The sequence below is a fragment of the Telopea speciosissima genome, chromosome 6 (genome assembly GCF_018873765.1).
Source record: "Telopea speciosissima isolate NSW1024214 ecotype Mountain lineage chromosome 6, Tspe_v1, whole genome shotgun sequence".
Classification (NCBI taxonomy): Eukaryota; Viridiplantae; Streptophyta; class Magnoliopsida; order Proteales; family Proteaceae; genus Telopea; species Telopea speciosissima.
Window position 1 is genome coordinate 60,791,715 of NC_057921.1, and position 16,510 is coordinate 60,808,224.

Genomic DNA, 16,510 nt, shown 5'->3' on the forward strand with positions numbered 1-16,510 from the left:
TAATTAATTGGTTAATTAGTCTTGATCATTTGGAATGTATTCAGTTTGAGGATCGAATGATTGACCGATCTTTGGTATACATTTTGAAATTTGATAGATTAATAATTAGTATTTAACCGGCCTTACTTAATCAAGTTTGTGCATTTTAGGTTGAAATTTGAAAGTGTAACCTAAGGTAAGAGAGTGTGAGAGGCTGTAGGAAAGCAATCGAACTAAGGCGCTTAGTTAGTAAGTTTGAGAACGGCAATTGAATGGGAACGGATACTTTCGGCAATTAAATGGACTAAACAACAATAATACTTTTCAAAAATCCAGTGTAATAAAATGCATACGGTAATAATACGATACGTGTTTAATACGGCCGCTCTATAAGCAAAAATACGGACATATATTCACTATGTAATAGACTTGCACCACCTAATAAACAAAATAATAGTATATAGACAATGATTTTATCAAAAAGAAACCTCACAACTAAAATAAACACAATATAATATCCCCTATTACATCGCATAAGATTATCATTTAACAAATCAAAATATTAATAAAAGTATCTCATCCGACATAAGAAAAAAAAAAAAGACAATAATGCGTTCTAGAACTCATCTCTAAGATGAGCTCACATCAATGAACTCATCTCTAAGATGAACGAACATCACCAATGGAAGTTCATTTGCCTCTGCAATCACTAATTTACCCAGCTGCAATTAACTGACCACCTGAACTGAAATGAGAACGGAGATGAAGAAGATGAATGGAATGGGGGCAGTCGACGGCTAGGGTTCGAAGAGAAGAAGACCAAAATCGTATTATGCAAAGGTTTTGTTTTGTGTTTTTTTTTCTTTAAGTTTTGAGTTTTTTTTTTTTAAACAAAACTAAACTTAAATTTAAAAGTATTAAACGAGTTTAATTGGTGTTTAATACGTGTATAATACGGGTGCACTTAAAAACCGAGTTTTTTTTATCATATATACGAAAATATACGATAAAATATGTTTTTTTGAATTAAATGTTCGGATACATGTATAATACACGTATTATACACAAACTTACTAATTAAGCTAAGGCGAGGGGATTTAGCTTATATAATATTATTATTATTACTAAGGGGGATGGGGTGTGTGGAAGGTAACAGTTCACCAACTGCACTAGGCAGCTGTTGTTTCATTAAGACCGAGTTTTCCTAAGGGTATTATTGATCATTCGTAAATAGAAGGTCAAATGGAATCAGGTCCAGCCAATTTCAATCTGATTTTGTTCCGAATAGGTTGAATCAGTTAGGAATCTGCTAGAATCCACCATAATCTTCCCTAGCCCTAGAAATTGGTTAAGGTAGGCCGATTCTGATCCTTTTCGGCTAATCCAATTCCAATTTTAGAATTCGTGGATTAAATAGATTAGATGCAGAATTAGGAATATGGAAAATTCAAACCGAGAATGAGGCGAAATTTTTGATAGAGAAGGGTAATTATTGGGCTCAAGAAGGATGGAGTTTGGCTGCCAGTGGGTTGTGGGTTTGGCAGCAAGGAATACAGAGGCTTTGGGGTATGTCAGTATGTGTTCTTATAGTGTAGCATTTGCTTCCTTTCTCTTCTTTCACTTTCCAATTTTTATTTCACATCCCATAATTCAAGTATTCCAAGAGTCCATTTTATGATCTATTGTTACCTGTATATGGTTTGTCTTGAGGACATCAGGGACGAAGAGAGGCTATGAGAGTAAGTTATAGAAAACAAAGAGTTTCTATCTTGAGGAAGTAGTTTAGGACAAGGAGGCAGAGTCTGGAGTCTGGATCATCAGTTTAATCCTTCCATTACTCTATGCAAATAAATGTACACAATATTTATCTCCAAACTCCACCCAATGTAATTATACAACATATAGCTCTCTAATCAATACATCTTCAGAGTGGATTTGGTATGATTGAGATGAATTGTGACAACAAATAATGGGGTGCAAACATAAACAAAAATTACAGTTAAGAAGGGCAACTGAATGAAACCTAGTTCATATGTGGCATCTGCTGAACTTTAGCTTGATTGGTTTCTACTGCTGAGCTCCGTAATTCAAGATAAGTTGTGGACTGTGCAGGGTTGTTGCTGCAATCATAGATTGATTCGTGGATTAGATAGTAAGATTTTCTTGAATGACCGAAAAATTTCCCAAAGTTCCCACTATGGTCCCTCCGACATCTGGGAAACTTCCACATCCACGAAGAGGCTTCACATTTCCCTTTGGGTCAACTTCGATTGGGTACTTCATGAGGTGTCCTCTCAACTCTGTTACTTCATTGGAAGCAAATTGTCTCCAGTTCTGCTCCCCCATGGACCTAACCCGTCTAACACATTCAAGGCTTTCTGGGTGTTTAAAACATTCCTCAATAGCTCCAATGTGTTCTGCCCACAGAGACATCCTATACCCATAAATCTACAGAAAGAAATACACCATACCAACAATGAATCAGGTATACTCTCTTCAAGAGAATCAACATTAGATAAAGATGAGTTACGTTTTTAGATTATGGTGTGCTGCTGGTATCACAACAAGACTAGCATATCTAAATAAACTTACCTGTCCACGTGGATTAGATCCTTTTCTTCCCCCTGAATGTACAGGCTGATAGGCACCCATTGCAATCTCTGTGTCTCTCGTGCCTTCCATGGATCGCTGATTGATGTTTGCAGACCCCAAGATTACATACTCATCATCCACTATCATGCCTTTTGAATGAACATATATCATAAAGCGTCGACTTTTCTGGGAGAATGCCTACATTATTACCAAGTTTCCGAGCATCGAGTCAAGAATGAAGAAAATTGCATGACGTACACCAAGAGGCATAAAGCAATAAGGTAGGTGAAAACACCAACAAAATGATACATGTAAGAAATAATACACTTGTCAAACTATAATTAATAAGCCGAGACATTACGGTAGCAATAAGTTGATGGGCAGGTGATAAGAGGAATGGAACCCCCAAAAAAAACACTCAGGAGAGCTAGCAAGAATATTCTGGTTTTGAATAGAGTGAATTTTCAATTCCCCATTTCGCAATAAAATTGTTTTTGTTGACCAACCCCCCCCCCCCCCACCCCCAACAAAAAAAAGAAAGAAGTGGAATATTAGTTTAGGGGAGAGAGAGAGATATACCTGAGGAGTATTTGCTGCATTTGGACTTTGTACATCTGGGATGCAATTCCCATCTAGAGCCTCACGATTGCCAAGGCAGAAGAAATTCAAATAGTCTTCTGGTGTATAAGTCTTCTCAAGCTCAACCTCTCTCAGAGCTTTGTAAATTGTTTCATACATCATTTGCATCGTTTTATTCTGCAGTAATAAATCCAAATAAATGAACACGTAGTATTAAGCCTATATAGAAACACATCACATACATCAACTTGCAAGTTAATATCACTTGCATTAATTTTCTTGCAAATGACGAAAACTGCATTTTGTAAGGCAACTTAAGACTGGATAAGGATGTGATATGAATAACAGAGCACTAAAATGGGAGATTTGTAGATTTAGTTCACTCATAGGGATCCCAAGCATGGAATCAGATTGTTTCACATAACCAGTATTGATAAGGATGATCATGCAAGTACCAGGTTTCTAGATTATGAGATAAAATGTCAAAATCCAAGCACATTCTATTGGCCATTCTCAAATTGGTGTCTTGGGACCCTATTGTTAGATATCAACTGAAATAAAAGAAAATTTTCATTGGTAAAGTGAAATGAAAAGGCAAAATGTGTTGATTTCATTCCAATTTTGGCAAGTTACAATCCCTCACTTTCCTTATCTCATTTTACTTTTATTTTACTTCACTTCCTATCTAACTAAAGAGTGTTTTCATGATGTGAGCATTTCCATGTTCAAGATTACTAGAAGCATTAGCAGTAAGCCGTGAGGCTGAAGCATAATCCCTAATTCTTAAAACTAAAAATAAGATATAGTTCCAGAAAGTATGAAAAAACAAACGATATACCTCTTGGAAAGAATATATAAATGGTGAAAGCAATACATAATTGGAAAGAGATTTCCATGAGAGTGGCTCCAACACCTTGATTGCCAATTAGATAACTCCTAATGTGGCAAGTTAATTGAAATGAATTATGAAATCTAAATAGGTTAAAGCATTAAATATAATAAGAGAAGTGTTGGTTGCATTATAAAAATAGAAAGAAAAAAAAAAAAAAGGCAAAAGTTCAGAGGCTATTTATAGGCAGAGGTGCAAAACATGGATTAAAATATTTGCAAACCAAACAGGCCATAGAATATGCAAAGGAAAACTGAGTTAGTGACTTGAACAGAAGTAGAAGACTTTTTGTAGCAAGTTATTTGTTGGCATTAGCAAATTGATAATTGATTCAACTTAGTTTCACATTGAAGGTAAAATTAGGTGTTAGGTGTCAAATTGGCCCCAGGGACTTCAAAATCCAATCAAATACTTAGGTACAACTTGGAGGGTTTACATGATTTTTATTCTTCTCAAGAAAGTTATGTTGTATTGATTTTATGGAGCTCTCTTGCTTGTCCTTTCATTGAGAAACAAGTGGCATAGAAATGGATGTGACAGATTTCTATCATCAGAAAGAAACACTAGACAAGTCGGAAATAAGCTCACTGATTGTAATGGCATCTTAAGGTATGAAGAAAAGTTGCTTTAAAGAGTTCTCTATTAATAAAAGCATGTTACAGTGGGCAAGCCTTGGCACAACGTTTAAGTTGCGTTATTGCAACCTATTGGTTGCCGGTTCAAACTTGGAAAGAACCTCTCCTGTGAAACAGGGGGTAAGGCTGCGTACATTTGCCCCTCCCAACCCTTTTTTTTTCACAGTTGTCAGACAAACATCCACCAAGAGGCAAACTGTATTTCAAGACATCCATTAATTTGCATGCTTTGAATATTCAGAACAAGATCTTTTAGGGATACACATGCTATACAATTTTACAGTTAAATTTCCAGAAAGGCAGTCAAGGCATTAATATATGTAGTGTTAAGCTTTGCCACCATCAGCATCAGAATATCGTGTTACAACTGTTGGATGGCTAATTTCCCTGAAACTCTACATAACTAACAGGGATTTTAACAGGATTATTGCTTAAAGAGCATATATATCCATGCACTGTAAAACAAATGTATCATCTTGAAGTCCAAGAATTAGAAGCAATATAAAATTTCTGACGATTTTGGAGTTTAAGATAGTAGTTGAAACCTACCTGCCAATAGAGAATCCTCTGTGTGGTAGCACTTGTTGGAACACCCTCTGGCCACATTGGAATAACTATGTAGACAGCAAATCTCTCATTTGCTCTGATTTTATTGGCAATTTTTAGAGCAATTTCCATTGGTATTAAATTGTTTGCACCTACAAATGAAACCAATAAGATCAGTAGTAGCAAAAGACACCGTGGCGAACCTACTAATGTATCTTGAACCAACACTTCAAGTGAAACTCCATGTCAAAAAGAGAGAAGTTCCAAAAACTTTTTAAAGCCACATTATGAGAACAAGGTGCTATTACAAAGATTTGCCAAAAATGGAGAGAGAATCTATTGAGAGATGAACAGATATTTGCAACTGGAAATTGTTCTCACAGGGCTATTCCTGAGTTTTGAGGGAAGTTCCTATATTATCCAAAATGGCACCAGTAGGAGGGATAAGGTGGCCAATCCAGGGCACAGATGACTTGCAATCCTCTGGAATGGCCAAGTGCATCGAGCAATTGTCCACGTCTTTCTGAGAAAAATTAAGTTGTATTAATATTATCCAAAAGAGTATCCTGTACAGAAGATAAACAGGATGTTATACAATTAGAAGCAGTCCTAACAGGACCATCTATATGATAAAAACCCAACCCTTCAACCCTATACAATTGCAAGGCCACATAACCCTTCACCCATTTACATATTCATCTGAATTTTCCCAAATGGAGAAAAATAATCCACCTCCTAATTCTGGGGCCATGGACAACCAAAAAGACACCACCCTTATAGCTTTTCTTGCTACCATGTACACTAAGTTACTGATATTCTTCAGTTTTGAAGATTCACACATACCTTTCCATCCATAGGGACTGACACACCAGGTAAGGTATCGCCTCACTTACTGAGAACAAGGTGAAACAATAAGTCCCACTAAATTTTTTACAATAAGGGGCAGACATCTTCCCTGTGTTGAGTAACCTCAGTATTGACTGATTGAATTTCCAAATATGGAAAGGGAGGGGGGGGGGGTTGGGGGCAGGATCATTGTCAGCTTAGTCAGTGTTGACACCCCATGAAAGCAGGTTGTCAAGTGATTGAACAAATCCATTCAAAAAATCTGTACCATAGGTTTTGCAATTTCCAGTGCCAAAATTGACCCTCTCACTCACCACTACCTTATCTGACCTTATGTTGGTTGACATGTCATGTCCATGCCAGCTCCAAGCCAGCACCTTGCTAACTGTCATGTCATCGAAAAAACAAGCTCCCTCGACAGGGTGTTAAAGTTGGCCATTTGGCCTCTAACCGCACATTCCTTACAAGACGCTCTTGACTTCATTAAGGAGGCCACCCCATGACTGCAAGTTCTCCTTAGCACCTCAAAGCCCACAATGCAGGGACTCTCTCAATTAAGTGATTATCCCAGTCAACACTCTTCCTGTTTGCCTCCAACACTTTAACTCTTTTCCCTCCTTATGACAGCTCTCTGCTAATCGTTAAAAAGTATGGCCATGAATCTTCTCAACGGTTCCATAATGTCATGACAACGAGTGACATTCTTCTAGGTCTCTCTCTCCAACTTAGTGGGTTTGTGGCCTCTCATCTTGGCACTGCATCTGTCATAGATCAACAGCAACTCGCCTCTGAGGCATCTTCCACTCCCACTACTAACTTGTTATGCAGCTATCTTGGGTTTACCAGTGACATCATTCTAACCCACCTTGCGGGGCATGCAGTAATCTCGCACCATGAGTAATCCATTTTTGACACACATATCACTCCCACCTTCTGTGGTTGTGGTCCTCACCACCTTACATGCTTCTATACCAAAGACCACAGCTATGTGCTTCTAGGGCACTTTACCCTCCAAAATTGAGGTTACACAACCTTAAGTTGCTGGTCAAAGGCTTCAAAGGTTATTTTTTTCTTTGGGTCGGTACTTTGACTCTCTAGTCTCTAAATTGTCTTGCACTGGACTGACTTACTGATGACAAGGGCACATGGTGACATGGCAGTCATGACGAAGTGACTTATTGTCAGTTGAGAATTCTCCATCTGAAAGAGTTAGATAAATCACAGACAGCTCCTCTTACCATGCAGGTGATCCCTGGACTAGTCATGTCAAAATAAGCCAATGCATTTAACAACTGAAAAAGCTACCAAGCACCAGTAAATGTTTAAAGGGACTCCCATAACATCAAGATTTCATGCTTAGTCTAAAAAATGCATGTTTCAATGGTCCAATATGAGAACATGTCTTAATTTCTGTGTTACATAAAAAACAGAACATATTCTTCCCTTCATGTAAAATGGTGATAGTTCCTCACCTAAGTCTTTATGTTGAGACCAATTATAGGAAGACCCGAGGAAGTATTGGTTCTCTATATAAATGAAATGTTGGGCAGATCGGATGGCCTTCACATATGCTGTATGTATGCTCATGTCAATCACCACATTTTTATCACATACCAAGTTCTGTTGAACATGACGTAGGAGTTAATTAGTCATCACAGGAAATGACACCAGCATGCAACAAACAACAAAAGAGAGCATAAGTGATGAAACACTGACCTTGCTTGTAGCCTCTTTTGGGTCCTTTGGAAAGCCTTTCACAGAAGTTGAATCAATTGAACGGAAAACCTATGGTTGTTGGGGAAACCAACAAAACGGACACAAAATTTTCAAACCAAAGCAAATATAGCAGAATCAATACCAAAAACAAAAATAAAATCCAATTTACCTGGACATGCCAAGTCTCTGGATCATTCTTACTTAGGTAAGGAGTATCAAGCAAACCAATGATGTCAGGAATACTTTCTAACCTGAGCAAAGCATCCTCGTTTGATTTTTTTAATTTTTTAATCCCGTGAGGTTTTGAAGCTTTATGCCATCGCTCTTCAAAGTTGGTAAGAACATCATATGCTGCTGGACCATCAATTTTACAGTGCAGATCATGCCATGGTTCCCTTGGACAACCAGAAGTTGGCCCCTGCTTAGAGAATAACACATGTAAGTAGACAAAGAAGTGGAAAGAAGAGTTTAAACTTCATAACCTCACATCATACTCATCACTGATATGAACCACCTTAATCCTTGGTGGCCACCATTTCTTTTTACATAATCTCTACCGAGATTTCAATTGTTTAACTGATAACAGTGTTCACAAAGGAAAGGATGCAAGCACATTCAGTATATGCATCCATATTACATGTCTCATTGATGTATGTTCAACAACAACAACAACTCAGCCTTATCCCAACTTAATGGGGTCGGCTACATGGATCCAAGTAGAGAAAAAAAAAAAAAAAAAAAAAAAAAAAGGGAAGTGGCAAACAACATCGACACAAACTCTAGGGCATGGACCCACTTTAGCTACAGATATATTTGTTGCTTTTTTTTTTTTTGCAGTTCTCAGTCTCTGTATGCAATTGAAGTAGATAATACATCCACATAGTTTTATCATGGAACAATCTAATAATAAGATAGTAGACACCAAATAGTCAACATTCATCTAGATCATAGCCACTATTTTGGATTTTGGAAACTTTCTATGGTAACAAAAATCCTGTAACTACATTTGCTTTACAGAGAACTCCTGAAGTTTAAATGCAATAAGTCACATGTATAGGGCATTTTTTGCATTAATAATTAATAATTGCTGAGGCATTCTCTAGCGTTGTGTGCAGCCCCAAGTCAATCTTTATGCTTATTATTGTTTGCACATTTTGTATAAGGTTCTAATAGAACAATACTAGTTCTATTATTGTTTGTACCTGGTTCTCATTTGCTCAAAGCTGCTTTGGTATTGGATGATGCAGGTCACTAAAGTGAAAGCAAAAATTGGGGAATATAAAAAACAACCCTAAACAATTTCTCTTGGAGTCTATTCATCATACTGGTTATTAAGGTGCATTTGTAAATCCATTTTCTCCTGAGTTGGTGTTGGAGAATTTAGACAGATCTGCCATTCAAAAGTTCTACTATGTTAGTCTGTTTGGCCATCATTTAGCTGGTATGTCTAAGTGCAAGTGTACAATATTTGTCAATTCAGAACTATGCATGGCTCACAGCATTAATGTTTGCTTAACAGTGAGTTGCCCATAAAATTTACTAACATAAGGTTGACGAAAAATATAGGAAAATTACACTGCGGAGGACATTACTTTGGCAGTATATAGGGTGGATCATGAACAACTATTCACTATTGCGTCTGTTAAATGACTTAAAAAGTGGTTCTTCAAAAGAAGTTCCAGAATCAGATTATGTTGGTGGAGACTTCAGGCATAACTCCAAGGTAATCCTGAATTAATGTCTGGTTTTCTATTTATGCTCACCTTTACTTGGTGACAAATTAATTATTCTTTGCTTTGTTTTTCTGTCTTTTATTTAGAAGTTGGAATCTATGCTATGTTGCAATTATTGGAACAACATAATCACAATTCTTAATTTATTGACTGCTTAGACTGATGTCACGTATAATTAATAAGTAATATCAATATAAGTTAATTGATAAACTTTTAGAATCAGAATATTGTTATTTAATTCTAATAAAAAGAACTGGTTCCCATCAATTAATATTCATTTTGTTTGTTCCAAATGATTTCTCTCTCTACAACCTAACAAATGCCCAAATGCAAGGCCATAAAGCTCTCCCATCTTGCATTTGTGGATGACTTAATGATTTTCTCGAAAGCTAACATTACTTCATTGGAGTACATCATGTCTTGCCTCCAGTCTTTTGAAGTCCTATCGGGCCTGCGCATCAACCCTCAAAAATCTCTTTTGTTTCTGGCAGGGGTCTCTGATTTGGAAAAAGCTACCTTGATAGATAAGACTGGGTTCACTGTTGGTAGTCTCCCAGTCAAATATCTGTGTTTGCCCTTCATTCCAGCCAGGTTATCTGCCCACCACTGCACTCCTTTGTTAGATCTCATCAGGAAGAGGCTTTAACTTTGGAAAGACAAACTCTTATCCTATGCTGGCTGTTTGGTTATTATCAGGCATGTTCTCCAATGCTCTTACATTTACTGGTCCGGGATATTCGGTTGCCCCAATCCGTCATCAAGTTGTTGGAATCTATTATGGCTGTCTTTCATTGGAAAGGATATGATTCCTCCAGGTACCTCCATCCCGCTAGCTGGGCTGCTGTTTGTCTCCCCAAATCTGAGGGAGGTCTGGGCCTGAGACGCATCAAAGAAATCAACTCAGGAGGCATTATCAAGCTGATTTGGAACCTTGCGACCAAGAAGAAGAGTATTGGTTGATTGGGTTTATTACAGGCTTCTTCGAACTGACTCTATTTGGACAGGTCCCTCATTGTCAGATGCCTCTTGGGTTTGGCGCAAGATCCTATCTCTTAGGCCATTGGCAGTTGGGGCCATTACCTCTCAAATTGATGATGGTGTTTCTACATCCTTGTGGCTTGATCACGGCACCTTATGGGAGTCCTCCACTTGGTTCCTGCTAGAGTTATCCACAGTTCTGGTCTCGCCAAGCACTCTAAGGTGGCTTACATCATCTCTCTTGGTACCTGGTCCCCTCCGGCCACCTCCTCCCCTATTCTAAATAGTATTTGGAATGCGCTGACATCGACCTCATGGTAGAGGAGACACTATTGTCTGGTCGAAGGTCTCTTCGGGTGTGTTCAGTTCCAAGGCTGCCTGGGATTCTATTCGGTCGAGAGCCAATCCAGTGCCATGGCGCAAAATTGTCTGCTTCAAATGCCACATCCCTCGTCATAGCTTCACTGACAGGAGGGCCCTCTCCAACTACCTTCCAACGCAGTCCTTCCTCCATCATCAGATCCCAGTATCTCCCCTGTGCTGCCTCTGCTGGAATGCTGTGGAAGATATTGAGCATCTTTTCTTTGCTTGCCCCCTCTCCTCTTCTATCTGGAAAGGGGTCCTTGACTCCTTGCTAAATGCTGGCCTCGGAGTCACCGGATCCTCCCCCTTCAAAGGGAATGGCTTTGGGTGGATATGACTTTTTCCGGATCTTCTATTTGTGAATTTGTGGGTAAGCTTGCCTTCAATGCCGCCATCAAACAAATTTGGATGGAGCGGAACATTAGGAAATGGACCTCCAACTCTCGGCCTCTCCAGAAGATTTGGGATTCCATCTCCTTTGACATTAAAGCCAAGCTTTCGTCCTTCCCCCCTACTTGTATTGATTCCCCAACGAATAGGCAAATTATTTCTTCCTGGGATCTTCCCCCCTCCTCTCTGTAGGTGGCCTTCACTTCTCCTTGAAGGTCTTGCCATGGGTGTTTGTATTTAGCCTTCCCCCTTTTTTGGGGTGCTGTATTTTTTCTTCTCTTTCTTTGGTAATGAATTTTTTATTCACCCAAAAAAAAAAACCTAACAAATGCACAGACGTGCAAGTTTGCTTATATATATATATATATAGAGAGAGAGAGAGAGAGATAGGAGTGGTATTACTAATATGTAGGAGTTCAATGAAAGACTACTACTTTTTTTAGCAACATAGTTTCCTCTAGTTGCAGCAATACTCTATTCAAATCAAAGTTGTCAAGGCAACACGTAGACATACAGGCGCCTTGGTCTCCTTGTTGGTGTCACCTTGCATCCAGGCCCCCTCCAATGCCTTGAGTCGCCTAGACGCCGTAAGAACTATGATTCAAATTTAAAGTCGAAGTGCTTTTTCCATATATTATAAATTTGACATATAAGTCTAATGCCATTGTATAACTTTTTCACTGTTTTTTCTATCTTTATTTAATCCTGTAAAAATTCCTTCCTTTGTTTCTTAGGCCAAGAAGTGAGATAAGGAAGTTGGATTAGACAGAATGCATATGAAGGAGAACAAAGTAAAATCCTGCAGTATTTGCATTTTGCAACCACTTGCAGCATCCTCCTAGAAATTTTGGAAAATATTTAAACCCCTATTTCTACTGCCACTACAAAGGGGAGATATAGGTGATTCTTTTTTCCTCAGTAGAGCCCAAATTAATTATTTTTTAAGTAGGCATATTCTGTCAACTACTTTTTTTAAAAATGTGATCAAAGTAATTTTCCCTAATTTTTCCATTAACATTAGCTGAAGCTTTCCTGAAATGTTTCATATGCCACAAATTTTCCATCATTTCTGAACCGACCAAATAAATTTTCCCAAAGTCAAAAACTTTTATATAACACCCAAGGAAAATTTCTATGAATACTTTGCTAAAAAATAAATGAGCAAACTACTGAAAAAATTGAAATAATAAGAGCAGTCAAAAAGAAGTCCCAAAATTCAAATGCAACAGCACAGGAGAACATCTGTGAATGATTACCGAGAAATTAGGGTTATGGTAGTCATCCTTATGAACAGTTTGCAGTGTCCTAAATAGGGAATGACTTGGAGTATCATACCGCCCACCACATAAATCAAGTCCTCCAACAAAAGCTATGATTTTTCTCTTATTATAACCAGCGTCCGCATCCACAATCACAGTTTTCTGATGATGAGTGTAGATTACTCCAACTTCCTGAGAATAAAAAATGGATGAACACATACTCAATGCAAATTCCTGACAGCAGAGATATGGGAACAATCAAAAAACAAGAAATAGACATAGGAAATGAAAAGATCCTGGGTTACAAGAAACTAGACATAGAAGCACAAACCCATCCACACAAGAATAAAACAACAAATCACTTTAGAAGTCTTGATTGAATTGGAAATCTGCATTTGCACCACTGCAACACACTAAAAGAACCCTCACCAAAATCAGACTAAGGTGGAAGAAATTAGGGGCACTTAAACGACAAATAATAAGTAGGTGAAATATGGGAAAGTTAAAGAACATTGAGAGTGGGTGCCCTCATGATTTCCACCCTTGAAAACATGAAAATATTTCAGATATTAGAGGAAATAAAAATTAAAAAAAAAACTAAAAATCTATCCATCCTATAGCGACAAAAGAATCATCTAGAGCCATGCTTTATTGTTGGTGAAATAATAACAAGTGTATGTGATTTGACTTGAACTATAGGTTGTTCTATTACTAAGAGAAATGTTGATGTGAAAAGAAAGCTAGGCAAATTGTGCTCTATGTGAAAGGACTATCTATACATGATCACTATCCAATAAGAAATCTCTGCCCATGTTCAAAAATCCAAAATCATATGAAATATAAAGTTTCAGCTAACACATTGGGTAATGTAAGAGGGACTTAGGTAGGCCCACCAATCCAAGAGATTAGATAGAAAAGTGTTGGAACCGCTTCCTCTAAAAGGCCGACCTTGTAGGAAAGGGAGGAAACAATATGTATATCATACAGGAGCTCTAACACGGCGAACTATCCAAAGGGGGACACGGGTGGATAAATAATTTTTTAACACCTGCCCGCTCCCAGGGGGACTCGATACCGTGACCCCTGCTTGCTCTGATACCATGTTAGTAGAACCAAGAATAGGAGAATTAGAGAATGGCTAGTATATCATCATTGATAGGTAAGCCCTCTATTTATAATAAAGGAAAAATTACAAAGAGGACAGAAATACCTCTAACTAGCTGACTCTATAAGAGCAGCAGTCTATACCTAATGAATAACAATTAAACTACCCCAAAAGGACCAGAATACCCCCACGGTATTCTGGATTACATATTCCAACAAGAAGATTTTCATTTTTTTTTGGTGAGTCTGGTAAATTTACAATGTCCAGGGACGTGGGGTTTTGCTTTACTGATGTGGGTTCTTAATATATATTCAGAGACCAGATGAAATGGCACATGAATTCAATAATTTTGAAGTACTAAAAAGCTCACCAATATAGTAAGTGCAAAACTTGGGAAACATGTATATTAACGGAGGGGGGGGCGAAATCCTGAAGAAGCATAGACTACAGAAAAATGAAAAGAAAAAGACTTGGTTTTCATCTTTCAGGTTTCCATTTGAACTAATTAGAAACATCAGATTCTAAGGCTCAGATTTCTGGAGAATAATTTAAAACTAGCTAACTCTGAAGTATGAGCAGAGATTCAGAGAAAGATATCATCTGTGCCTAACCTGCTGTTTGATCCAGCTATGTTGTTTTCCACCGGATCGGGGGCAGAGTATAACTTGCACTGAAGAGTGCTTGAAGAAACGTCTGGTCTCTTCATCATGGGTTTGCATGATTCCATCCTACAAATTAAAAAATTTGATTAGCAAACTTGCAAAAGACTTGGTTTACTAAAAAAATAAAAAAAAAGTAAAAGACTCAAAAAGAACCACCTTGCAAGAAACTTAAAGAAGAAAAATTAAGAGAACTTAGACTAAGAAATGATATTTTGAAAGTAACCAAAATGAATATATCCATTTACACATTTAAGAATACAAGCTTACTAAAACTTTAATAATAACCCATAAGGTACCAAAACAAAGAAAATAAACGGAGAAAAGTGCACTGATCAGCACAAGCAAATCATGTGAGCATGCCCTCTATATCCATTCTCAGTCTAACACCTGGAATTCAGACAGCTGGAGTCAATAGCATTGATGACATTGTAATGGCCTTTTTTTATTAATTAGCAATGCTGATACTCTTAGCTTCAAACCAAAATAATAACCTTGAAGACCTTAATTCAAATTTAACATTCATAACTTTAAAATTTTGAACAGACCTCATGTTATCCAAATACAACATAATAATTTTGTCAATTAAATCTAATTTGACATGCAAGCATATAAAATTGAACTTAAAAAGAAAGATCCGAAAACAACTTTCCCAAATGTGCAGCAAGAAATGATAACCCAATTTCTAAGTGATATCTTGTATTACATTAATGAAGTTCATGCCTAAATGATGGGATTTATCAAGCAAACTTCTACCATGAAGAGTTTGGAGACCAGAAAGGATTGCATTATTACAGAAGATAGTTATTAAGGTATATATAGAGAGAGACTTTGAACCTCAACATTTTGAATGGATATTTGGAATTCAGACAACTATCATGGATTCAAGCTTTGGATTAGCAGTCAAGAGAACAGTAGGTGACTTTACCGTCTTATAGCCCAAGATGTTCTTTGAAGAAGGATCATCCCATACAAGAAGCAGAACTCTCACACCTTCCTCAGACTTGGACTTGAGAAGATCTCCCAGGGTACAGTTTGATCTGGCTGATGCATAAGCAACATCACGAACGAGTCTGACTTCGTGGAACACAGACCACCCTGTGATGTAAATTAAATGACGAGCCTGACTTATTGCATCAAAGATGCCATGCCAACACTTGTCATGCTCAAACAGCATCCCATGATCTAGCTTCAGGTTTGGAAGACAACCATCAGGAACATGGGCATCTTGATAAAGTGTAACTCTCCCACCCTTCCTAAGAGGAAAATAGGTACCAAGAACACCGGGATAGTTAGGGCCTGACCCAACTCCATTGTGGTACATGGTCAACCTGTCTATTGGAGTATACTGAATTGAAAGACTCAATTCCGCTCCGGGTTTGCAAGGCTTCCCATTAGCATTGAGGATTGGGAAGGATCCCTCCACTTTTGCTCCCGAGTATATCTGCTCCACTGGGATGTTTACAACCCCTATTACCTGCGAACCGACAACATCATTGTCTTTGACGTGAAAGCACACTTCTGCAGCATAATGTGCCACTGAAAAATTCAAATGTTGCAACCAAACTGGGTTCTCATTGTTGCTGATCACAAAAGTACGAGCAACTACAGCTTTGGAAACTGAAACTGTGACATATGGATCGCTGGTTATCTTATGATGCATGTGCCCTTCAATTTTTTTAGTAATGCCTAGTGATACTTTCCCTAACGTGTCTCGTAAGGTCTCATGGAATATGTCCATGTTGGGAAGGTTTTTTGCATCACGGACCAAGATATCTAAATTCCCATGCAACAGCAACACTTTCAAAGACCCTTTAAATGATTGAAATGAACTCTGACTGTGATGTGAGCCCTCAAATGATGGGGAAGAGGCATAAGGGGATTGAGGTAGACGTACCGACCCTGAATGAGAATGCTGGAAGCTTGAGGACAAATGACTACGATAACCATCCATATCTACCTGGTTGTCGTACCTTAGGCTCTGGTTCTGCTACTTGTGGGGAGGGGGGATTTGGCTGATGGAGGCAATATGGTTGGAGGGGTAGAGAACTGGTAATCAGACAAATGGAATATAACTAAGAGATCATCAATTGGGGGATAAACAGAAGCGTGGGACTGGGACGAGCTGCCAACACCTTCACGAGGGAGAGAGATGACCCAACAGACCGAACACCAGCAGACTCTGAACTATCCAGTTGTAGGTAATTGGAGAAGCTATTAGCACTGGAAGAGCTCATGTGA

General features: G+C 38.1%; 2 protein-coding genes across 2 annotated transcripts in view; both read right to left on the reverse strand.

The window, feature by feature from the left end:
* LOC122664706 (phospholipase D beta 1-like) overlaps positions 1 to 16,251 on the reverse strand; it is a 36,604-nt gene extending 20,353 nt beyond the window's left edge. The window contains exon 1 of the mRNA XM_043860653.1: positions 16,208 to 16,251. Coding sequence (XP_043716588.1) covers positions 16,208 to 16,223 — 16 coding nt within the window. The 5' untranslated portion in view covers positions 16,224 to 16,251. The remainder of the gene's footprint in view (positions 1 to 16,207) is intronic.
* Positions 1,801 to 16,223, reverse strand: LOC122664707 (phospholipase D beta 1-like). Its single transcript, XM_043860654.1, has 10 exons — positions 15,198 to 16,223; positions 14,222 to 14,338; positions 12,503 to 12,697; positions 7,952 to 8,200; positions 7,783 to 7,851; positions 7,539 to 7,686; positions 5,224 to 5,372; positions 3,151 to 3,327; positions 2,572 to 2,769; positions 1,801 to 2,427 (listed from the first exon to the last, which is right to left on the reverse strand). Exons 1-10 carry the CDS (start codon positions 16,221 to 16,223, stop codon positions 2,125 to 2,127), a joined length of 2,631 nt encoding a protein of 876 aa, XP_043716589.1. The 3' UTR covers positions 1,801 to 2,124.
* Positions 16,252 to 16,510: the final 259 nt, after the last annotated feature.